The sequence below is a fragment of the Nicotiana sylvestris genome, chromosome 10, assembly GCF_000393655.2.
Source record: "Nicotiana sylvestris chromosome 10, ASM39365v2, whole genome shotgun sequence".
Lineage (NCBI taxonomy): Eukaryota > Viridiplantae > Streptophyta > Magnoliopsida > Solanales > Solanaceae > Nicotiana > Nicotiana sylvestris.
The window spans coordinates 156271755-156297446 of NC_091066.1; the positions used below are offsets into that span (position 1 = coordinate 156271755).

General features: G+C 36.2%; 3 protein-coding genes across 3 annotated transcripts; 1 reads left to right on the top strand and 2 right to left on the bottom strand.

Moving 5' to 3' along the window:
• Positions 1-951: 951 nt before the first annotated feature.
• On the bottom strand, positions 952-3672 carry LOC104214774 (cytochrome P450 CYP749A22-like). The gene is made up of 5 exons (XM_009764489.2): positions 3367-3672; positions 2924-3147; positions 2603-2835; positions 2146-2521; positions 952-1462 (listed from the first exon to the last, which is right to left on the bottom strand). The coding sequence occupies exons 1-5, from the start codon at positions 3650-3652 to the stop codon at positions 1034-1036; spliced, it is 1548 nt and encodes a 515-aa protein (XP_009762791.2). The 5' UTR covers positions 3653-3672; the 3' UTR covers positions 952-1033.
• A 3167-nt stretch (positions 3673-6839) lies between these two features.
• LOC138880416 (cytochrome P450 CYP749A22-like) lies at positions 6840-9550 on the bottom strand. The gene is made up of 5 exons (XM_070160535.1): positions 9254-9550; positions 8811-9034; positions 8490-8722; positions 8033-8408; positions 6840-7350 (listed from the first exon to the last, which is right to left on the bottom strand). The coding sequence occupies exons 1-5, from the start codon at positions 9537-9539 to the stop codon at positions 6922-6924; spliced, it is 1548 nt and encodes a 515-aa protein (XP_070016636.1). The 5' UTR covers positions 9540-9550; the 3' UTR covers positions 6840-6921.
• A 1903-nt stretch (positions 9551-11453) lies between these two features.
• Positions 11454-11966, top strand: LOC138880153 (uncharacterized). The gene has a single exon (XM_070159818.1). It carries the CDS (start codon positions 11454-11456, stop codon positions 11964-11966), a length of 513 nt encoding a protein of 170 aa, XP_070015919.1.
• The last annotated feature ends 13726 nt before the right edge of the window (positions 11967-25692 follow it).

A 25692-nucleotide genomic window follows, 5' to 3' on the forward strand; every position in this document is an offset into this window, starting at 1 on the left:
CTTGATTTTGTTTGGTGTTGGAAAAAAAAACCCGACCATATTTAGTTTAGTTTGGTTTTAAATAAAAAAAAGTCAAACCGAAACCAAATCAGCCTGACATTATATGTATAAAAGTTTTAAATATAAATAATACATAAAAATATTTATTGTAATGTAGTTTATAAATATTTTTTAAGCTTTTGCATAGTTTTATATTATTTCAAGCTTGAACTTATAATTTTTGGATGCTCCAATAAGTTTTATAGTTCATAAATGTTAGTAACTCAAATAAATCCTAAACTAATATCAAATCAATAGTAATGCTAATAAAGACATTCAATTCAATTGTACTATGAATGAAAATAATGTTGGATATTTATTTTTTTAATTTTTTCGTGATTTAGATAAAATGCATAACTTATTTTTCTTTTAGTGTTTAGTCATGTAAATGATAATACTTATTAGTCTTACTTATTTTAGCAACTTAATTATTAGTAATTTTAAATTATGTTTGTTTTTATTATGGCTTATTAATAATGCTTATTTTATGCGATTTTTATTATCTTTATTGTTGAATATTTTAGTACAATGACATGACTCTATCTCATATTTTTGTTATTTTATTGAAAAATACTTTAAATGGTTCTATCTTACTAGGATAAAGAAATATTTGGAGCACAAATTTTATATTTTGTGTTATGAAGACTTTATGGGAAAAGAACCCGAAAACCCGAAAAACACATGAAAACCTGAGATTTAAAAACCCGACTTTTATTTGTTTGGTTTGGTCTTTAGATTTAATAACCCGATACAATTGGTTTGGTTTGGTAATTAGAAAATCCGAACCAACCCGGTATATGTATACCCCTAGTTCTTAGCATTAAACTCATTGTATTTTTAAAATTATGGATTCAGACCTGCTATTTATTATAATTTTAGTGAATTTTATACTTAAATTTATGATTTGCGTCGAAAATACAAGGAACTCGTGAATTCAGAAGCTTTGTTTGCAAAACTTTTATTTATGTACATTATTTGGGGACATTGCTATGCCCTAAATAGATTCAAGGACAACATTAACTCCATCCTTGGGAGTCAAAATGAAAATATCACAAGGATTATGAACATAATTAGGTGACAGAGTGAACTTATAACGCTGCAAAATCATTGATAAGGCAATCTTTGCTTCATTTGTTGTAAAATTCAGACCAACACAAGTACGAGGTCCCAATCCAAAGGGGAAAAATGCTGCTGCGTTGTTGTTTGTTGCTTTAGCCACCCCTTCTGCGAACCTCTCGGGTTTGAAAATATGAACATCTTTACCCCAAATTTGTGGATCGTGGTGCAGTGCCAAAATTGGCATGAAAATTGTCATGTTAGCAGGAAGAGTCATGCTCCCTAGTCTAACTTCTCTTTTAACTTTCCTTGACATTGTAATAACTGGAGGATACAATCTCATACATTCATTAAGTATCATGTTCATCTGCAGGAAACAAAAAAGGAAACTATTGATCATAATAATTAAGTAAATAAAAGTGTGATCTCTTTAAACGCTAAAACTCAAGATGAGATAGTTTCACAATTCAATTCAGTATCAGAGCAGTCATCGGTCAGGCAATTCAATTCAGTATTAGAACAGTCATTGCCTCCCATTATCAAAAAGAATTTTTCATGTGCTTGGCGACAACAACAATAACGACCCAGTGTATTCTCACAAGTTAGCTCTGGGAGAAGAGATGTACGCAACCTTACCCCTACCCTAGACGAGCAGAGAGGTTGTTTCCGATAGAGCCTTAGCTAAAGAAAAGATGAAAGACGCACTGATATCAATTAATAACGTACTTGGCCTATGTAAAAATATCAGGTCAGCATGTGGGGGCGTGATGAAGACAAAGACGGAGACAGGATTTAAATCTTATGGGTTCAGGATTCTGGTTATTTTAAGTTATTAGGTTCTATCTTAATAATTTGCGCATATTCAATGAATTTCTTAAGACAAATATAAAGTTTGGATCAAAGCTACTGGGTTCGGCTGAACCTGTAGTCGAATGGGCTGGCTCCGCCCCTGGATGAAGATATAATTAAGTAAATAAAGTGTACTCTCTCTAACAGGTTAAACTTTTAGATGAGATGATCGCACAATTTAATACTAAGAGTGTTTCTTACTGTTCTTAGTCTTGTGATTGCATCAGAAGTTGGATTTTTAAGGCCACAAAATTCTAACACTTCTTTTCTGGCTTTTTCTTGCCATTCTGGATGATGTGCTAAGAGAAAAACAGACCAACCAAGTAAGCTTGTTGTTGTAAGATGTCCAGCACCAAACAATGCCTTGACCTCGTCGATCATTTGATCTATTGTGATACTTTTGTTCATGTCCGATTCGTGCAAAAGCTTCATAAGTTGTCCTAGGTAATCAGTCCCAAAATTCTCAAACGTTCGATCTTTAACCTTTTCTCTTTTCCTTACTAGCTCAAGGATGGAGCTCTTGATTCCTCTTTCAAGTTTCTCTGCTTCAATTTCATCATTTGTTCTTATTAGCATACTGCAAAATTCAAGAAACCAATAATTATGAATGAGACGTAACGTCCTGAGGAAATCTCTTGTTTCCTATAATGTTGATTACATGATTCCAGGAAATCTGACATTGTAAATATTTTTGACAGTTATTGCAGTTAATTTTGCCACCATCTCGAAAATATGTTTGCCTTCCATATAGCTGCTTCCAAACGCTGTCCTGGAAATTACTTCAGTTGTTAACAGTCCAAAATCCTTGAACACGTCGAACTCTTTTCCTTCGTGTTTTTTCCATTTCTCTAGCATTGTTTGAACACTCGCACTCATTTCTGGCACCATATGCTGTACATAATTTCATCCATTCATACCAACATCAGTACTTTAACGTTTTAAAGACGAAATACTGATACTGTAAAGCTATAAGGCTTACTTTCAGGCTTTCGGCGTGGAAAGTGTGGTTGGCTAGTTTTCTTACTTTTGCCCATTTTTCACCTTCATTGGTTATTAGTGCTTCCCCTAGTAGTTTTTTTGCATAGCCTTCCATGTCCATTTTCGGGTAAGTGTCTTCTTTATTGGCCAATATTTCTTTGATAAGTTCTGGTTCAGTGACAAATAAGTATGGTTTTGAGCCATGCCAAGTGAGGAAATTCCTCCCTGTCACCGGACAAAGCAAACACAATGAACAATTCAGTGATGAGTTTAAGTTCTATGCACTAACAGTGTTAAAATATTTACACAATCAGATTACTTACAAGGTTATTACTAGTAATGTGATAAAAGAGTGGTAACTAAATCTACTATCATAGGTTAAACTACAATGCTAGCGTAACAAATATTCACACGTGTGCATCAAATTTAACCTAGTTTACTTACCATACATCCTTGTCCAAGAGTAAACATGAGGCTGAATTCTTGGGAAAATGTAATGAGAAATATCCATCATAGGTTTATCCATAGTTTGGCTTCTCATGAGTGAAATTTCTTTGGTATTCCCATGGGGAAAGCTATAAAGGGGTCCTTTGATTCCCTGAAAACTCATTCTATTTTGTATTTGAAGTGGTATCCACCATACTAAATAAAGGAATTTAATGATTGTCCAAAGGAGATAGAGACAGAGGGTACTGAAAAAGAAGATTATGAAAATTCCACCTAAATCCATCTTTAGGTAGTTTGGTTAGGATCTGATAATTGAGTGAAATCTATCTCTATTTAACTCTGACATTTCATTTAAGCAAGATTTGTGACAATGATGTGTAAGGAATCTATATGTTGGAAATAAAGACAGATACATGTTAAATTCCAGGTTTGTCATTATTGAGGAGATTATTAGATTTATTAGTAGCTTTTAGAGTGTCAAGGTTGTTTTAGTGGCTTCCCGCCTATGCGTCTGCCCTGACATTTCTCTGAATCCAGATATCGAATAATGGACTTGAGTGATTTTGGTTTTCTAGTGTATTCGACTAAGGTTGAGAATATTAGCTTGAGTTAGCAGACAAATAAAATTCAGATACTGGCTTTGGCTTCATCAATAGCATTTCAAATTTGCATATTAAATCCCTGAATTAATTGTACATTAGCTATTGTAATATCTAAGATCACTATTCTTGTTTTTTGCTCTTGGCAAAGGTTTGATATGAATAGATGGTGTGGTCCATGAAATTTTAGGTGTCAACAATGATTAGAATGGATTATTTCATGCCAAAATGCAGTACAATAATTCCATATATAAAAAAGAGGTTGAAAGTGAGAAGTCTCAAGAGTCAAGACAAATAGATATAATGATCTCTCTTTTTCTCAGTACATGCACAAGATTATTAAACCTTAAATAGATTTTCAATATTATTTTATATTATAGTAATTGACTGCTTATTGTTCAGTCGCTTTTACCGAAGTATGTGTTTTAGATGATTCCATAGGCCATATGAAGTATATGTTTGATGCAAAATAAAAAAATCATGAGCATGTCCTCTCAATCAAGCCTGAAAGTCGAAGGCCAACACTTTGGAGATTTCATGTAATTACAAGCGACTTGCATCAGGGTAGGCTGCCTACACTACACTCCCTTGGGGTGCAACCATTTTCCGAATCCTACATGAATGCGAAATGCTTTATGCATCAGGCTGTCTTTTTTTTTTTATGAGCTAGGGCTTTGTAATTGAGATATACATCAGTCACCTTGGTGTTAAAGCTAAAAATGAGACTTAAACGCATCGTGAAAAATTATAAGCTAAACTTCATTCCTATTGTAATAATAAACAAACAAACAAAAGGGGAAAAGATTGAAGGATTAACTTTTATTACAATCAAGATTTGGAATATATTGTGAAGTGGAAGTTCATAATCAGGACACCATAGCTTGGACCACATGATTAATTAATTTATTGTGTGTACCTTTTTTTTCATTAGAAAATGATCCAAAAAAATTGCTGATGACTGTGTGAGGAAGACAGCGTGTGGACTCTACTGAGGTAATAATAATGCTCAATAATGATAATCTTTACTATTCATCCTCTTTAATGGAATGCAGGTACGCAACTGGATAATCCTACCATTACCCACACATACAGGGAGCAAAACTACGCTGCACATTATCTAGCTCAACACGGTTCGTCTAACCATGCTCAGGATTGCACAACAATCTTCACTCAACCACCAGATTTTTTGTTACCACAACTACTAGCTGATCAACAAGGCACTGCCTTCCCAAGTTTAGTCAAATCCACCAATACGACGGACTTGTGCTACAGCCACCCCATTTTGGCATATGACCAAGCAGCTGGTCACTTTTTTTGATAACTCCTTTAGTAATACTGTGCAACCAGCATGTTAGACTATCACTAATGTGTTACTCTTTTTCTCTTATAATATTACTTCGTCTAATTTTCATGTCTTAAAATTTGCTGATGGTATGTGAGGATTACATAATTATAAGATCACTTTGATTTAATATTCTTTATCTTTATCTGTCTTTTATTACAAAGGTTATAAGAAAATCTATGATAATATGAATCCAAGAATGGTACTATACCTGGTAATATTGGGTGCTTATTCAAGTACATTGTGGTCCTACCTATGGTAATATGAAATCAATAATGGTACACAATTTGTTGATATTGGTATTTATGCAAGTAACATGCTGTCCTTCTCCTAATGACATTCAAATCATTAGCTTCTCTTTAATGTAAGCAGCCTTGCCTTTATATAGTTGTGTCTGAATGTAGTGATATCTTGACTTTTAAAAGCAGTCACTTATACAGAGGCGAATCCAGGATTTAAATTCTATTGGCTCAACTTTTAAGGTTCTTAGTAGGGGTGTACAAATGAAATCGACAAACCGCACCAACCCGATAATCCGAGTCAAACCGAGAAAAAAAAAACTCGACTATGGTTTGGCTTGATTTTGTTTGGTGTTGGAAAAAAAAACCCGACCATATTTAGTTTAGTTTGGTTTTAAATAAAAAAAAGTCAAACCGAAACCAAACCAGCCTGACATTATATGTATAAAAGTTTTAAATATATTTAATACATAAAATTTTTTATTGTAATGTAGTTTATAAATATTTTTTAAGCTTTTGCATAGTTTTATATTATTTCAAGCTTGAACTTATAATTTTTGGATGCTCCAATAAGTTTTATAGTTCATAAATGTTAGTAACTCAAATAAATCCTAAACTAATATCAAATCAATAGTAATGCTAATAAAAGACATTCAATTCAATTGTACTATGAATGAAAATAATGTTGGATATTTATTTTTTTAATTTTTTCGTGATTTAGATAAAATGCATAACTTATTTTTCTTTTAGTGTTTAGTCATGTAAATGATAATACTTATTAGTCTTACTTATTTTAGCAACTTAATTATTAGTAATTTTAAATTATGTTTGTTTTTATTATGGCTTATTAATAATGCTTATTTTATGCGATTTTTATTATCTTTATTGTTGAATATTTTAGTACAATGACATGACTCTATCTCATATTTTTGTTATTTTATTGAAAAACACCTTAAATGGTTCTATCTTACTAGGATTAAAGAAATATTTGGAGCACAAATTTTATATTTTGTGTTATGAAGACTTTATGGGAAAAGAACCCGAAAACCCGAAAAACACATGAAAACCTGAGATTTAAAAACCCGACTTTTATTTGTTTGGTTTGGTCTTTAGATTTAATAACCCGATACAATTGGTTTGGTTTGGTAATTAGAAAATCCGAACCAACCCGGTATATGTATACCCCTAGTTCTTAGCATTAAACTCATTGCATTTTTAAAATTATGGATTCAGACCTGCTATTTATTATAATTTTAGTGAATTTTATACTTAAATTTATGATTTGCGTCGAAAATACAAGGAACTCGTGAATTCAGAAGCTTTGTTTGCAAAACTTTTATTTATGTACATTATTTGGGGACATTGCTATGCCCTAAATAGATTCAAGGACAACTTTAACTCCATCCTTGGGAGTCAAAATGAAAATATCACAAGGATTATGAACATAATTAGGTGACAGAGTGAACTTATAACGCTGCAAAATCATTGATAAGGCAATCTTTGCTTCATTTGTTGTAAAATTCAGACCAACACAAGTACGAGGTCCCAATCCAAAGGGGAAAAATGCTGCTGCGTTGTTGTTTGTTGCTTTAGCCACCCCTTCTGCGAACCTCTCGGGTTTGAAAATATGAACATCTTTACCCCAAATTTGTGGATCGTGGTGCAGTGCCAAAATTGGCATGAAAATTGTCATGTTAGCAGGAAGAGTCATGCTCCCTAGTCTAACTTCTCTTTTAACTTTCCTTGTCATTGTAATAACTGGAGGATACAATCTCATACATTCATTAAGTATCATGTTCATCTGCAGGAAACAAAAAAGGAAACTATTGATCATAATAATTAAGTAAATAAAGTGTGATCTCTTTAAACGCTAAAACTCAAGATGAGATAGTTTCACAATTCAATTCAGTATCAGAGCAGTCATCGGTCAGGCAATTCAATTCAGTATTAGAACAGTCATTGCCTCCCATTATCAAAAAGAATTTTTCATGTGCTTGGCGACAACAACAATAACGACCCAGTGTATTCTCACAAGTGAGGTCTGGGAGAAGAGATGTACGCAACCTTACCCCTACCCTAGACGAGCAGAGAGGTTGTTTCCGATAGAGCCTTAGCTAAAGAAAAGATGAAAGACGCACTGATATCAATTAATAACGTACTTGGCCTATGTAAAAATATCAGGTCAGCATGTGGGGGCGTGATGAAGACAAAGACGGAGACAGGATTTAAATCTTATGGGTTCAGGATTCTGGTTATTTTAAGTTATTAGGTTCTATCTTAATAATTTGCGCATATTCAATGAATTTCTTAAGACAAATATAAAGTTTGGATCAAAGCTACTGGGTTCGGCTGAACCTGTAGTCGAATGGGCTGGCTCCGCCCCTGGATGAAGATATAATTAAGTAAATAAAGTGTACTCTCTCTAACAGGTTAAACTTTTAGATGAGATGATCGCACAATTTAATACTAAGAGTGTTTCTTACTGTTCTTAGTCTTGTGATTGCATCAGAAGTTGGATTTTTAAGGCCACAAAATTCTAACACTTCTTTTCTGGCTTTTTCTTGCCATTCTGGATGATGTGCTAAGAGAAAAACAGACCAACCAAGTAAGCTTGTTGTTGTAAGATGTCCAGCACCAAACAATGCCTTGACCTCGTCGATCATTTGATCTATTGTGATACTTTTGTTCATGTCCGATTCGTGCAAAAGCTTCATAAGTTGTCCTAGGTAATCAGTCCCAAAATTCTCAAACGTTCGATCTTTAACCTTTTCTCTTTTCCTTACTAGCTCAAGGATGGAGCTCTTGATTCCTCTTTCAAGTTTCTCTGCTTCAATTTCATCATTTGTTCTTATTAGCATACTGCAAAATTCAAGAAACCAATAATTATGAATGAGACGTAACGTCCTGAGGAAATCTCTTGTTTCCTATAATGTTGATTACATGATTCCAGGAAATCTGACATTGTAAATATTTTTGACAGTTATTGCAGTTAATTTTGCCACCATCTCGAAAATATGTTTGCCTTCCATATAGCTGCTTCCAAACGCTGTCCTGGAAATTACTTCAGTTGTTAACAGTCCAAAATCCTTGAACACGTCGAACTCTTTTCCTTCGTGTTTTTTCCATTTCTCTAGCATTGTTTGAACACTCGCACTCATTTCTGGCACCATATGCTGTACATAATTTCATCCATTCATACCAACATCAGTACTTTAACGTTTTAAAGACGAAATACTGATACTGTAAAGCTATAAGGCTTACTTTCAGGCTTTCGGCGTGGAAAGTGTGGTTGGCTAGTTTTCTTACTTTTGCCCATTTTTCACCTTCATTGGTTATTAGTGCTTCCCCTAGTAGTTTTTTTGCATAGCCTTCCATGTCCATTTTCGGGTAAGTGTCTTCTTTATTGGCCAATATTTCTTTGATAAGTTCTGGTTCAGTGACAAATAAGTATGGTTTTGAGCCATGCCAAGTGAGGAAATTCCTCCCTGTCACCGGACAAAGCAAACACAATGAACAATTCAGTGATGAGTTTAAGTTCTATGCACTAACAGTGTTAAAATATTTACACAATCAGATTACTTACAAGGTTATTACTAGTAACGTGATAAAAGAGTGGTAACTAAATCTACTATCATAGGTTAAACTACAATGCTAGCGTAACAAATATTCACACGTGTGCATCAAATTTAACCTAGTTTACTTACCATACATCCTTGTCCAAGAGTAAACATGAGGCTGAATTCTTGGGAAAATGTAATGAGAAATATCCATCATAGGTTTATCCATAGTTTGGCTTCTCATGAGTGAAATTTCTTTGGTATTCCCATGGGGAAAGCTATAAAGGGGTCCTTTGATTCCCTGAAAACTCATTCTATTTTGTATTTGAAGTGGTATCCACCATACTAAATAAAGGAATTTAATGATTGTCCAAAGGAGATAGAGACAGAGGGTACTGAAAAAGAAGATTATGAAAATTCCACCTAAATCCATCTTTAGGTAGTTTGGTTAAGATCTGATAATTGAGTGAAATCTATCTCTATTTAACTCTGACATTTCATTTAAGCAAGATTTGTGACAATGATGTGTAAGGAATCTATATGTTGGAAATAAAGACAGATACATGTTAAATTCCAGGTTTGTCATTATTGAGGAGATTATTAGATTTATTAGTAGCTTTTAGAGTGTCAAGGTTGTTTTAGTGGCTTCCCGCCTATGCGTCTGCCCTGACATTTCTCTGTTTTTTATGGGCATTGTATTACATAAATTTTTACTCCACATCGAAAGTTATGGGTTCAATAGAACCCGTGAATTTAACAATACATCCACCCCTACCTGGAACTTCTAAAGTTGTTAATGAAACATATAAGTGTATATCAGCAATTAAAAGGCGTAAGAACATGCATATGATGGAATTGACTAACAGTAACAGGGTTTTCGGATTACAGTTATTATATAAAAGTATTAGAGACATCTATTCTCAACCAGGAAATATTCATCCATTTTGTCATTTATGCTAAATGGCAATCGAAACATGTTCAGCAATCTTGGTTGGATTGGAGATCGTCAAACTATCTGAACACAAATATGGACTTGCTGGCAATGTTACACGGTCTTCAAAATGTTGTTACACCCATATTGTATCCTCCAAAAATGCACTACTTTTGGAGGATCTGACACGCACCATGCAACATTTTTGGAAAGTCTGAGCAACATAGCTTGTTGGAATCTATTCATTTTGAATGAAGAAGTTCACTTCAGACAAAGTCTAAAGAAGCTGCAAAAGTCGCAATAGTCACAACATTAATTATTTGATGCTCATCTGCATATGGTTTTCTTGTCATAGGATGTGATGGGTTCACAATGTCTTAGCTTTATGTTTTTATGATCTAACAAACTTACTGTTAAAGAATTAGATAAGGAACCTGACACACTTGGTACAAATCGCAAATCAATGGACTCCAGCTAAATGTGAACTACTATAACTTCAGAAGATAGACAACCAACACAAGGACCCGATACCCTTGTGTTTCCCTGACAGTAGTACGGAGTCAATTATGTACAGCTGGAAAGTGACGTTGCTGCCTGCACTGTACACAGAAACAATGCAGGACAGTTCTGCAGTCACTTGTCCTTTGACCAACCAAGTGATTACATCATTCAAGTGATGTCATCCAAGTTGTATTAACAAGAGTATTACAACAAAACATCACTTGAACACTTGATAATTCACTTCAAGCATTCAAGCCATCTGATATTCGAGCATTCAATTCTTAAGTGCATCAAGAACAAAGTTTAACACTACTACAGACTAGAACCTAAATCTAGTATTTTGTTGTCCTTAGTTTAGTTGTAACTTTGTAATTGTTCTTCGTTATAATTCCTAATTTGCTTAGCTAGAAGCGTTGCTTAGGAACCCTCTTGTAAAATCATAAATCCTTGGTGTTTGTATCGTGACTAGAGTTAGTCATGAGTTGAAGTCTTTGTAATAGGTGTATTGCAAAGTGGCTTATAATAGGTGTATTACAAGTTAATGAGGGATTAAGAGTTTAATTCCTAGATTGCATAGGTTGTAATCTAAAAGTTGCTCATAGTGAAGTTGAAATCCTACCAGTGTAGGTCATGGTTTTTTATCCCCTTGAGCAGGAATTTTTCCACGTAAAACTCCCTGTCTTATTTACCTACTGTTTCATTAGAATTCTCAGTGGGAACTCATAAGAGGACCTGGTCCCTCTATAGTTTGGTGGACTCATATAAACTGATAATTGGTATCAAAGCGGGTTCCTCTTATCAGGCTAACACCTAGGACGGATCCTTATGGCTGCTCCACCAAATTTTGAAGAAGGTCAGTCCACGTATAGACTACCCAGGTTCAATGGGCAATACTATGGGTGATGTAAGACAAGAATGCATGATTTTATCATGGCTGAAGATTCTGAGTTGTGGGATATTATATGTGATGGTCCTTTTGTCCTAACAAATAATGTCGGAGATCTTCCAGTGATGATGCCAAAGACCAGGAAAGAATACACCGATGGAGATAGGAAAGTTGTGGAGAAAAATTTTTGTGCCAAGAAAATTTTGGTGTGTGTCATAGGACCTGATGAATACAACAGGATCTCAGCTTCTCAATCCACCAAGGAGATATGGGAAACTTTGCAAACAGCACATGAGGGAACCACTCAAGTAAAGCAATCTAATATTGATATGTTTACCACTAAGTATGAGCTCTTTAGGATGAAAAACGATGAATCTATTCAAGACATGCACACAAGATTCACTTCCATCATAAAGGAGTTACACTCACTAGGTGAATTCATTCCCATGAACAAGATCGTGAGGAAAATTCTTAGTATCCTGCCTAGTTCATGGGAGAGTAAAGTAATGCTATTACTGAAGCAAAGGACTTGCAGGAGATGACCATAGACGAGCTAGTTGGAAATCTGAAAACCTAGGAAATGAAGAGGAAGATAGACAGTGAAATAAGAGAACCAAAGAAGGAGAAGAACCTGATACTCAAAGTTAAAGGCAATGATTCAAGTGAGTAAGACTATGACATGGCTTACCTAACCAAAAGATTTTAGAAAATGGTCAGAAGGAATGGTGGGATACCAAAGAGAGGCAGTTTCAGCAGACCAAAGAATTATGACCTCTGTCATAAATGTGGAAACCCAGGGCACTTTATCAAAGAGTTTCCTCTCCTAAAGCAAGAACACTTCAAATACAACCTTGATAAAGCAGCCAAAAGGAACTCGGTTCCTGACAAACACTTCAAAAGAAAGAACGTCGTTGATAATGTTGTGAAGCAAGCTCTTGTAGCAAGGAGAGATTCCTCCAGTGAGTCTAAGGAAGAAACTGATGCAGGTGATAGCTCTATGATGGCAGTTGAAAGTGAAGCTAATGAATATGATTCAATATTTGCTTTGATGGCACAATCAGACGATGATGAAGATGATGACAATGATGAAGTAAATTTCAGGGATGTTTAGAGAAATCTAAAATCCTACTCTCCTAAAAAACTCATGTCATTAGCAAATGTATTAATGATGCCCATCATAGTCTTGTAGATGATAAGGATGCCTTGACTATAGAATTAGGAGATGTTGAGCAAACCAGAGATGACTTGGTAGTTTGTGTGGTTGACTTAAAGAAAACTATAGATAATCTGGAAAATGAAAAGAAAGCTTTAACTGAGAAAATCACTTGACGAGTCCTATCCTTCCTATGAAAAAAGAAACAAGGATGATCAAGATAGATAGCCTCTGCTAGTTTCAGGTAAAGTCATTGACATGACAAACGGAAAGGCAGACATGATGAGTCAGGTAAAGGAACCAAGTGAAGATAATGCAGTATCCTCTTCACCAGTTGAAGAGGAACAAAGTAACACAATTACAACCACTGAAGCTGAAGAAAGAGTGGTTGATGCAGTTCAAAGTACTCCATAGGTATCTAAGAGAAGAATGCAAGGGAACCAGTCAGACTTACCCAGCTCCTTTGCAAATGAAATTCAAGTGCCTAACTAGAAACACAAAAGCTCTCATCCTCTTGACAACATAATTACCCCTTTAGATTCAGGTGTGCAAACCCCGATCAAAAGCCAGAAATTCACTTGCCTTCTGAGCCTTTCTTTCCTAAATAAAACCCAAAAATATCAAGGAGGCCTTAAAGGATGCAGACTGGATTACAACCATGCAAGATGAGTTGCATCAGTTTGAAAGGAACAATGTATGGCACCTGGTACCTCGACCCTCGGATCGAACCATCATAGGAACCAGGTGGGTATTCAGGAATAAGCTTGATGAACATGGAAACACTACAAGGAACAAGGCTAGGCTAGTAGTTCAAGGTGACAATCAGGAGGAAGGAATTGATTATGATGAGACGTTTGCTCTGGTTGCTCGCATGGAAGCTATTAGAATCTTAATCGCTTTTGCATCACATATGGAATTCACTCTGTTCCAAATGGATGTTAAAAGTGCATTTCTGAATGGATTTCTTAAGGAACAAGTCCATGTAAAGCAACCTCCAGGGTGTGAGTGTCATGAGCACCCTGAATATGTTTTCAAACTGGAAAAGACATTGTATGGGTTGAAGCAGGATCCTCGAGCATGGTATGAAAGGTTGTCAAAGTTCCTCTTAGAAAATGGTTTTACAAGAGGGAAAATTGACAACACCTTGTTCTTGAAGAAACGGGGGAGGAACCTGCTCATCGTTCAGGTATATGTTGATGATATCATTTTTGGGGGCAACAGCTGATTCACTATGTGAAGAATTTGAAAAACTCATGGGAAGTGAGTTTGAAATGAGTATAATGGGTGAGCTGAATTTCTTCTTGGGTCTTCAAGTGAAGCAGTCCACAAAGGGTACATACATCTGCCAACAGAAATATATCAATGAGCTCCTGAAGAGGTTTGATATGGAAGCATCAAAAGTGATAGACACTCACATTGCCACTGCCACTCGACTGGACATGGATGAATCTGGCTCTTCTGTGAATCAAACCATGTATAGAGGCATTATTGGGTCCCTTCTATACCTCACTGCCAGCAGACCTGATATTGTCTTCAGCGTAGGGTTAATGTGCAAGGTTTCAGTCAAATCTCAAGGAATCTCATCTGAAGGCTGCCAAAAGAATTTTGAGATATCTTAAAGGAACACAGGACTTGGTCCTGTACTACCCCTCAGGTAACAATTTTAATCTTATTGGGTATGTTGATGCTGACCATACAAGTTATCGTATGGACAGGAAAAGTATTTCTGGAATGGCTCACTTTCTAGGATCATGTCTCATCTCATGGGGCACAAGGAAGCAAAACTCAGTGGCTCTTTCAATAGCTGAAGCAGAATATGTAGCCGCAGCTTTCTGTTGTGCTAAGCTCTTATGTATCAAACAGCAATTGGAAGATTTTGGTGTGTATACTGACTATGTGCCTCTTCTATGTGATAACACCAGTGCACTCAACACGTCCAAGAATCCAGTTCAACACAAAAGAACCAAGCATATTAATGTGAGACACCATTTTCTTAGGGACAACGTGGAGAAAGGACTTATCTGCATGAAGTTGTGTTGTACAGAAGACCAAATTGTAGATATCTTCACCAAGGCTTTGAGCAGAAAACATTTTGAAAGAAATAGGCTGGATGTGAGGTTAATAAAGCCTAATTGAGAACCTGATTCCCATCAGTTGGCTATGAAAGTCACCTTCAGGTAAAATTAGCTAAAGTGTTTTCCGTCCAAGTCTAACTCACTTCAATACCGTTGTAGGTAGACATGCATGATGATTATAGAAGCTGGAGATGCACTACATGGGTGGTAAAAGAGGATTGAAATTTTTAAAGACAGGTCAAGAACCTGGTTCTTGTACCATAGATTAGTAGTCCTATACATTTTTCATACATATCTTAAAAAGGTGCGAAAATCAAGTACCATGTCATCCACCTTTTCAGACTCTGCTGTCACGTCTTTTCATTTCAAATCCTTTCCATCTCCCTCTGAAACGTTACAACTCCTCACACATTACTGCCATTTCAGGACCGATTTTTCTCTCTCCCTCATAATTATCTTCTCCCATTAAAACCTTTTCTTCTTCTTGAACGATTATACTCTCCTCTTAAGCTTTTCCCTAGAAAATTCTCAACTGTATCCTTGCAATGGCTGAAAATCACCCGATAATTCCTTCTCCAATTGAGAACACCCCAGAGAAAACCCTTGATTCTTTCATCCCCGATGAACCCTCTTTCACCACTCCAGATTCAACCACTGAAAACACCTTCAATCCAGATTCCCATACTCTCTCTAGTTCTCATGCGACTCTCTCAGACCTCTCTCTCACTCCAAATGATGAGAACTCAGAAACCCCAAAATTCGATAATTCTTCATCTCTATCGACTGAAATTCTCACCGACCAAGTCAAGGGTAAAGAATAGGGTGAAGTCCCAAAGATTGTAGAGGTTTCAGGGGTTAGTGTTGATCAATCTTCAGTTGTTCTTGCTCCTAAGTTTGTGGTGCCCATGGAGTCTCTCGAGGAGGAAAGCGTCACAAACATACTTGTTATATCTGCAGATGGAATAGTGCATGAGGTAATCTTTGGTGTGCAGATGGAATAGTGCATGAGGTAATCTTTCACAAACAGGGGTTTGTGAAAGAATTAGTTATGGTGCTCTTTGAAAGCTCTGCACCAGCATAAACTACTGGGACTTCTCGTAAAGGACCTGACCCCTCTCCAGAGGAAACAGGTCAAGGATCCTCCTCCTAGGTCAGTTCTGCTTCAACACTCTTTCCACAATTTGCTGCTGAGCCCTTGGAGATTCTAGTTCCTGAGATGAGGTCTAGTGATGAGGAAGACCAAGATAACATTGCTCTGGATGCTTTCATTGTCAAGAAAAGGGCAGTAATCACTCATGAGTCTTCTACTAAGAGACCTACTACTAGGTTGAAAGCTAAAGAGGAATATGAGTCTGCCTTACAGAAGAGCAAAATGAGCAGTAAGAAGAAAAAAAAAGATTGGTAAAAAATGGAGAAGTGGTATGTGACAAGGACATTCCTGTGGTAGAAGTCAATGAGGAAACAATAGAGGAACCCAGTTCCTTGGTTACCAGATCTCCGAAGAAGAAACAATCTGATTCAGTGGAGGATGTTACTACCCCTAGTTCAAAGGTGAAAGGTGTTGTGAAAGGAGGAAATTTGAAACATGTTGTGAGTGAACAATCTTTTTCTGATGAGGATGTGTTGAACAAGTCTAGTGGGAAAGCAAAATAAAGTGTGAATTCTAGCAAAAGGAAGTTGGAACTTGTGAAAGAACCTGTTTTTGCAAAAAGAGTGAAAATGAGACTAGGTCTGCTATAGATCGATTGAGGCACCAAAAGGTCTTGTTGGGTCACACTTTTGACCAACAATTTCTGATATGGCTGGCATGAGACAAGTAATTGAGTTGGTTGAGTTTCAACGGTGGGGGCATCTATTTCAAATGGATGCGCCCAAGGTGTATGAAGATGAGGTCCAAAGCTTATATGCCGACCTCTTTCCGAAATGGGGTGGATATTGTGTTTGATGTTGCTATGCTTGGGGATATTCTGAAAGTCCCTACTATTGGTATGTCATCTATGAAGGATGTGTGTGGGTCAAACTTCAGAAATGCTATCGTGAAGGATAATGCAAACCAGAAAGGGGAACGGGTTCACAAGAAAGCCTTGCTCCCTGTTTATCAGTTACTCTTCGAGTTGGTGAACAAGGTTCTTCTACCCCGTGCTGAGAGGAGGTCCATGACTTCCAGGTCCGACTTGTATCTGATGGAGGCATTGGATGGATTTACACATGTGAACTTGCCTGCCATCATGATTGAGCATATACAGAAGGTGGAGACTTTCAAGGATGGAAACCATGGTCTTCCATATGGGTTTCTTCTTATGCACGTCTTTAAGTTCTTCAAAGTGCCACTGGGACAGTGCAAAGTAGGGACCAAGAAGCAGACTTTCTCTCAAACAACTTTGGAGGAATATAAGTGTATCGAAAAGAATGGAAGGGTAGGCAGTACTTCAACAATCTCTCTGCTCATCAACGCTCAAAACAGTGCAACTAAGGAGATTCGAATGTTGAAGACGAGGAATGTTATCCTGGAAGGTCAGCAGGCCCAAGGGGCCTTAGGGTCAAATGAGGAGATACCTCGTTTGACCAAAGAAAATGCTGATCTGAGGGCACAAGTGGAGAACCTGAAGGAAGAACTGCTCATCGAGCAAACGTCGGCGAATGCCCGAATAGATCTTGTTCTTCAAACCTTTGTTGCAGCTTCCAAACCCTCTCCTCCTAGTGTTCCTTAGACAACCCTTTCAGTGACCAGTTTCTGGATTTTATGTTCTTGTTTTGATAACTTGGCAGTTGCTTTTTTTCCTTTTGTGATATGGATGGGATGTACTTATACTGTTCCCGCTGAACACAGTCCAATCTTTGCCTTTGCTATATAGAAAAGGCATATGTTTTCTATACATAAAAACTATCCTCTTTTGCTATTTAATGCTATGTTTCTTTGTTTCTCTTTTCTATCATGTTATGTGCATATATGTGGCATGAGTTAGCTAGGCTAGACTTCTTTATGCTGATTACTTGCTTGTGTATTTTTAATTGTCACAACCCAAACCGATGAGCCGAGACGGGCACCCGGTACCTTACTCAATCGAGCATCAACATAACGTATTTTTTCATGTCATACTATCATAGATAACTAAGCCAGAAGGTGGCTGTGAGATAAGTAGAATATAACATGTGATACCAACTTATACATAAGGTATACGGGCCCATAAGATCAAAATAACCATTTGTATACTGAACATAGGCCGACAAGGCCATATAATCTTTTACGTACATGACATATGTCTACGAGCCTCTAAGAATACATAATTTTCATAAAGAACAATACACGTCTAAATCTACCAACCAAACAGGCAACTCCAAAGCAAATGGAGTGCACCAATACTTTCCGCTGAGCTGATATCCTACTTAGAAGACTCTCGACCTTTCTATCGGGACCTGCGGGCATGAAATGCAGCTTCCCTAGGAAAAAAGGACGTCAGTACGAATAATGTAACAAATATATAAGGCACATAAATAAGTACATAATAGACATGGAAGAAATATAGAGTAAATGACTCAACCTATAAGTCTGGATAATTCTGTAATTCATGAATAGTGTCATGCATATGCGTATGAATGTCATGTCGTGCATAGGTACATGTTTTATAACATCATTAAGCCTCTGAGGGCATCCCATCATATCATCTCGGTTACTGTGGGCAAATCATCAACATATACCAGCTGATCAGGTGGTGGTAGGTATAAAACGCCATAACCTTTTCTCATATCCCATATACATATAGATACACAGATACGCGTATATAATGCCATCTGGTCATGGGTCAATGTACATGAATGCAATGCATGAAAGGTACGTCAATAAAATCTTTCAGAGTGTCATAAGACTATTATACCTTTTAGTGATATCATGAAGTGAACTTTTTTTAACTTACGTATTTTTCTGAGACCCATGAACAGATGATAGAATAATATGACACATGGAGAATCAAGAACATAAGCATCCCTAGCATTTTTATGAATAGAGTCATTTATGAAAATTGCGCATTTGCTCGTTTCGTTTGTGCCGTATAGATTATGCCAAAAGAAGGTAGGGATTAGCCTTAACATACCTGAGTCAATTCTCTTGACAATCCCTCTAATACACGTCAATTGCGACAAAATGTGTAACGGCCGATTGAAGTAGGAAAAAATCAGTATGAAAACTTTCCGAAATGTATGCTTACACCTTGAAGCTTAACAAGAAGCTTGAAGGCCATGATCATGAGAATAAGCAAGAGGTAAAATCATTATCGTCATCATATCAATCAAAAATCTCAAAAGGACAATGGGAAAGAAGGCTTCAAACAGATATTCACATGGCTAAACAAGCTCTTTGTGAAGCTTTTGTCACTTGACACTACTCCTTCAACTGGAGATTCTCCAAATAATAATAATAATTCCACACCTAATCTTCCTGTGCAAGAACCAATCCAAACATTTACTACCTATGCATCCGGTGCTGATAATATTGCTAAGTTGCTTCAAATTGGATGAAAAACTCACCCAAATCACCTTCTCAAAGTCGATCTACTTCAAAAACGTCCTCCTTCAACTATCCATCAATCGGTGTGGTTTCATGTGCTTCTTGCATTGACCTTCTAATCTCAAGGGGATAGGCAACCATTAGCTTTTATGTATTGAGATAAATTGATATTATTATTATGCAAACTTTTATAAGAAAGCTAAAGAGAAGTGAATCACTTTGTTGGCTTTAACAATGTGACACCTTGTTAATAGTTTATGAGTCACTTATTGCATTTATTACCCACTTCATGGGCTGCCACTTGGTGCCTTTAACTTTATCCAAATAATTCATCTTTTCCATAATTAACTCATTAACCCCCCCCCCCCACCACTAATCTAATAATTAACCAATAACCCACATGATTAAGAATTATCTCAAATTACTTAAAATACTATTTATTTTTAACATACTTTATACACCTTACTATCATGGTCATATGGTATCTTATATGAGACTAGTCCATAAATACTAGGTATTGTAGCTCGGACCATATTTTATCCCAAATTGTCAAACTTTGACGAAACTCATTTTCTTCGATTTACTTACCCTCTCACCTTCACGAATTTACTTATTCCTTGTTTGAAATATCATAACACTTGTAACCTCAAACTAATCTCATTTTCGAGCTTGCGTCGATTAACGTACGACATACTTTCATGTACGAAAATATGGGGTGTAACATTAATGATATCAAAAGGGGGAAGTATAATTGAAACAGGGATCTGATTAAGGGGAAAGCATAGAGTCAGAGAGAACTTGTGAAGTTCTTGTTGCTTCATCTGCTTAATTTTGCTCTAAACATGGGTTATCAGTTTCTAAGTTTGTCATCGTCAAAAATGGAAAAAATAATTGGCTCACAATTTCTTAGCTTTATGTTTTGATGATTTAACAAACTTACTGTTAAAGAATTAAATAAGGAACCTGACACACTTGGTACACATCGTAAATCAACGGACTCCAGCTAAATGTGAACTGCTACAACTTCAGAAGATAGAGAACCAACATAAGGACCTGACACCCTTGTGTTTCCTTGACAGTACGAAGTCAATTGTGTACAGCTGGAAAGTGACGTGACTACCTGCACTGTACACAGAAACAGTGCAGCACAGTTCTGCAGTCACTTGTCCTTTGACCAACCAAGTGATTACATCATTCAAGTGATGTTATCCAAGTTGTATTAACAAGAGTATTACAACAAAACATCACTTGAACACTTGAGAATTCACTTCAAGCATTCAAGCCATCTGATATTCGAGCATTCAATTCTCAAGTGCATCAAGAACAAAGTTTAACACTACTACTAACCAGTTCCTAAATCTAGTATTTTGTTATCCTTAGTTGAGTTGTAACTTTATAATTGTTCTTCATTATAATTCCTGATTTGCTTAGCTAAAAGTGTTGCTTAGGAACCCTCTTGTAAAATCATAAACCCTAAGTGTTTGTGTCGTGACTAGAGTTAGTCATGAGTTGAAGTCTTTGTAATAGGTGTATTGCAAAGTGGCTTGTAATAGGTGTATTATAAGTTAGTGAAGGATTAAGAGTTTAATTCCTAGATTGCATAGGTTGTAATCTAAAAGTTGCTCATAGTGAAGTTGAAAGCGTAACAATATAAGTCGTGGTTTTTTATCCCCTTGAGCAGGAACTTTTCCACGTAAAACTCTCTGTCTTATTTACTTACTGTTTCATTAGCATTCTCAGTGGGAACTCATAAGAGGACCTGGTCTCTCTATAATTTGGTGGACTCATATAAACTATCAGGATGTTTCAGGTTTCTTTCACTTGCCAATAGGAAGCTTGAAAGCAATAGTATGTGTTACCGCCACACTACCCCAAATCGCGGAGGGGGAGCTTAATTTTCGTGAAATGGGCATCATTTGAATACTTGGGATGCTGGCATCTTACAAGGACTGCAGTTAGAAGTAGTTAGTTGAAAAGGAAGCAGGTTTTTTAGTGTTCGAAGTGTTGACATCTAAAACGGGCGAAAAAAGGAACAAGCTAGACTCCCTGGACTATGCTAAACTTAGCGACGAAGCCAAAAAATTCCTAAGGGTATTCAGACATGATAGAATTAAAAAAAAATTCTGACAAAAGGTGTTCAATATATATTATATACATCTAAAATCTAATATTTTACTTATATATACTATGTAATTTTTCGTAATATTTCGACAAAGAGTGATCCATTGACCACCCTTAGCAAAAGGGGGCTTCGAAATTCATTTCGGCCAATTGAACTTACCTGAATTGTTTTTTTTAAGAACCAAAAAGATTTGTGCCAAAATAACAGATGCCAAGAAGAACAGAAGTCCTTGGACACGTAATGGATGGCCCCAATAATTTTAGTTCATCATAGGTAGGGACACTATTGTTGAGATAATAACTTCTATACGAAATGTTGATATGGATCGAAAAAGGGTGGTCCGAATAGCATCTACTAATATTACCGAAAATATTGTTCAAATACTTTTACGAGAAGGTTTTATCGAAAACGTGAGAAAACATCGAGAAAACAACAAATATTTTTTGGTTTTAACCCTGCGCCCCTAAACTGTTTGTTTTACATCAAATAAAAGTATTTCTTTTTCTTGGTTCAGATGTCAAGAAACTTGAAGAAGGGGATAAGGGATTCCAAAGTGAAAAGCCTCAAATGAGACTTTCCAAAAGGTACTGCAGTCTCTAAGTGCATTGCTAAAATAAGCTCCATATCAACGTAAATTAGTTAAACATATGTGGGCAAGTGAAGGTAAGAAAGGAGTAAATGGAAGGTCGAAATAACAGACCTCAGAAAATCCCAGTACAAGGACATTGAAATGATAATGGTGTTTGAAATCCACCGAAATTGCTTAAATTATTAAACTATGAACCCATAACTCAAACAAGGTGATGAGTTTAGTGGTCGAAACCTGAATCTCGAATTCATAAAACTAAAATTTTAGATCCGCTTCTGGAAGCGGAAGAATTCCTTTCTTGAAAATCAAATACAAGGACAGATGGACAGATTAAGATCATGGAATTAGACAAAGCTCATTTAAGCTCTCGCAACATGAGTAAAAATGTCTAATAAGTCAACTATTGTACTGTCTTCTTCTACCTCGAAAAAAGGAGGAAGAAAGTAGCAAAGTAGCGTAATACTTAGGCAAAATTGAGCGACTTTTTTATTAAAAAAATTTAGTGACTTTGGTGTAACAAACTAAAATTTGAGTAGTCCTCCTTAAAACTACCTCGAGTTTCCAATGTAATTTAAGTTGGTTCTGGTCTTGAGTTATTACACAAAAGTCACTAAATTATAGTGCAGTAATGTTAATCGATTTTTACTAAGAAGCAATGTCATTATAAGACTTTCGTTGTCAAGCAGAAAGCTTTCAAAACACAATTATTTAGCAAAAGTTGGTGGGAGGAAGAATGCAATTAATTTAGTCTCTATTTTTCTCCGTTGGAGTAGTACCCTTTGATTATTCCCCTGATTGCTTTGTTTTAAACAATTATTGAATCTTCTTTGGAATATATGTGCAATTAATGAAGCCAGGCCGCCTATAGACTCTTAAAATGGCTTCTTTCCAAATTTCATTTGCATTAATTCTCCGATGTGGTGTGGCAGAACCAGTTTATTATTTTGTAACACATCCAACTCAATTAAATTTGGAAAGAATGAGTGACTAAATGAAGAAGAGTCGATCTTTTAACCCTTTAGTATCGGAAGCTCATTGGTCTGATTAATCTAAATCCGTGCTAGATAGGCACACTATGATAAAAGACTATTTCTACCAAGAAATTATCCGTTCCCAATGCTCGAACGTGATACTTCTAGTTATCCTGAATGGTTTTGCTCAGTTTAGTGATGCCTTTAACACGTTCAAATTCACCCTCTTCGTCTTTGAGTATATGGAGTATTTTTTACCCTGTATCTACTTATAAAAGCCTTGACAAGAGAGAGTTGCTCAAGTGGTAAGCAGAGGCGGATTTAGCCTTTTGACGCCAAGTTCAACTGAAATAATAACTTTCAACGTGAAACAAAAATATGTGTAACAATTCAGAAAAATTATAATAAATAGTATATATGAATCCATAATTTTAAAAATATAATGGGTTCAATAGTAAAAACTTCAAAAACTAACTCATACAATATTTTAAATTTCGAATTCACCTCTGGTGGTAAGCACCTTCTACCTCCAATCCGAAGGTTGTTGGGTCGATAACCAAGGGAGCAAAGCGGGGATTTCCTAGGGAAGCAAAAAAGGAAGTAAAGCCTCAAAATGAGACTTTTCAAAAAGGTACTACAGTCTAAATGCATTACTACTAAATAGGCAGAAACCCAAATGAACACGTGTCATCGAGGGAAACCTTATTACAATTTTCTTAGTCTTTCTTGGCTCGCTGATTCTTGATAGGTTCTTGTACAAATCACGCTGCTATCCATTTTCCACTACAACATTTAATGAATTCAGAGGGAATCAGAGAAATTGGAGCCATGGTAATGGAGCTATCGTCAAATATTAACATATTCAGCTGCTGATTGCAGTCACAATTAACGTCTGAATTTATGTATTCCTCACATGGAGCTATCAAACAATCCTCCCATGGAGTTTCATGGATCAAGCTCTATGGTAATTTACATTTACCTTTTATCCTTTATCATAATCAAATACTCTTTAACTGACTTGAAGGGGAGCCTTGGAGCAATAAAGTTGTCTCCGTGTAATATATGGGTCACAGGTTCAAGCCGTAAAATCAGCATTGATGTTTGCATTAGGATAGGCTGCCTACATCATACCCTTGAGGTGCGATCTTTCCTGTAGAAGCAATGTTGGAAACATGGAAATCTTATGAAAGTAAAGATATTGAAGTGTTCGAAGAATTCAGGCTTTTGAGCTCGGGAGATCATAGCAAAATCAGTTTTCAGGAGTAATTTCTCAGACAATCATAATACAAGGACGCGATGAAAAATAATTGAAATGATCATGGTGTTTGCGTCAACTCATTCAAGAATAAGGATTTCCAAAATTACCCTGTTGTTTGCAAAGAGGTGGACAAAGATTCGAAATTGGTTTTTTTGATCCATTACAAATGTTATTTTACTTGTATAATCCTTTTCACAAGAGATCACTAAATACAACACATGTTGATCGATATTTAAATATATGAGCTTTTAGGGTTATTTTCTTGTAAAATTTTACTGAGAAGGTATTGATCTTCATAATCACTTGGATCTTATTTTTCGAATGATATCCTTGAGCCGAGGGTTTACCGGAAACAACCTCTCTACTTTCCCAAAGTAGGGGTAAGGTCTGCGTACACACTACCCTCTGTATTGGGAAAAAACTGAGTTTATATTAAAAAATGATGTGGCATGACACGTGGATTAGTTAAATGGTCAAAGCGCAGCAATTGACTAAGAGGCACGGATGGAAACAACCACGGGAAGAAGAATTTAAATAGGCACGAGACAATGTATAGATACGAGTCTCGTACCAATTTAAATTATCTACAGCCAACGGATAGAAGGCATTGAAAGCAAAGATCTGGTGACAGAAAGGAGTCCAAATTCATTATTAAATACTTGATACGTTATGAAGTCGGTATTTAATAGGAATGATTGTATAACGGCTTATTTAATATCATTTATTACTCATGATTATATCATTAAAGCTGAGGCTTCATTCCTTTACCTAGAATTATCTATAAAAGGAAGAAGTATCATCATTTGTAAGGACACGGAATACTATTGAGAATTTATTGAAATATACATCTATTTGCTTCTTACCATCATTCTCAAAAGTATTTTATTTTTGTCTCCTGATTATCAGTAACCCGAATTTCTTTTTAGCTTTGACCAAAGACTCGGATTTTTGGTTAAACAAATTGGTTCTGTTACCGGAAATCTGATAATATTTCCTTTTAAACTACATCTTATCTATTAGGCGTCACCATGTCAAACAACAACGCCGACAACAATAGTAACAACACATTGGGAAACCATGAGAATCAAATACATCAAAATCAAGATAATGTGGTTCCCTCTCCTCTAAATTCACCACGTCAATCTCGTGAAGGCACTCCTGTTACCGAATCACGTGCTGATCAACAAGAGCAATCTGAACATTTTGAAGGAGTTACAACTGAAGCTTTGCAAAAGCTAATTGATGCACAGGTCGGCAAAGCTCTTCAGGCACTTGTTAGTCGATTGCCTGCTGTGCCACCTACACCAACTCCTAATAATAATACATTGGAGAACCCCCGTTCTGGTCTTGATAATTCTGGAAACGGAGCAAGCCCCACTGAACCACAAGAAGGGGGACCAGGTAATTTAAATAATTCGTATTTGCAAAATTTAGTACTAACCTTGCAGAAACAGCTTAAGGAACAAAATGAGCGTATTGAACAAATCCCTGGAGTTCCACCTGTAATAAAAGGAGTAGACATGGACAAATACTCACAACAACCATGGAAGCCTAGTGCTGCTCCCCTTCCAATTCCGAAAAAGTTCAAAATGCCTG

Excerpts from the sequence above, each read along its gene's own strand:
- LOC138880416 (XM_070160535.1), bottom strand. The coding sequence starts at position 9,539 with ATGGATTTAGGTGGAATTTTCATAATCTTCTTTTTCAGTACCCTCTGT. Across the intron at positions 8,723-8,810 it reads TCCACGCCGAAAGCCTGAAA|CATATGGTGCCAGAAATGAG; the intron begins GTAAGCCTTATA and ends AATTATGTACAG. Across the intron at positions 8,409-8,489 it reads GTCAGATTTCCTGGAATCAT|TATGCTAATAAGAACAAATG; the intron begins GTAATCAACATT and ends TGAATTTTGCAG.
- LOC104214774 (XM_009764489.2), bottom strand. The coding sequence starts at position 3,652 with ATGGATTTAGGTGGAATTTTCATAATCTTCTTTTTCAGTACCCTCTGT. Across the intron at positions 2,836-2,923 it reads TCCACGCCGAAAGCCTGAAA|CATATGGTGCCAGAAATGAG; the intron begins GTAAGCCTTATA and ends AATTATGTACAG. Across the intron at positions 2,522-2,602 it reads GTCAGATTTCCTGGAATCAT|TATGCTAATAAGAACAAATG; the intron begins GTAATCAACATT and ends TGAATTTTGCAG.
- LOC138880153 (XM_070159818.1), top strand. The coding sequence starts at position 11,454 with ATGCATGATTTTATCATGGCTGAAGATTCTGAGTTGTGGGATATTATA.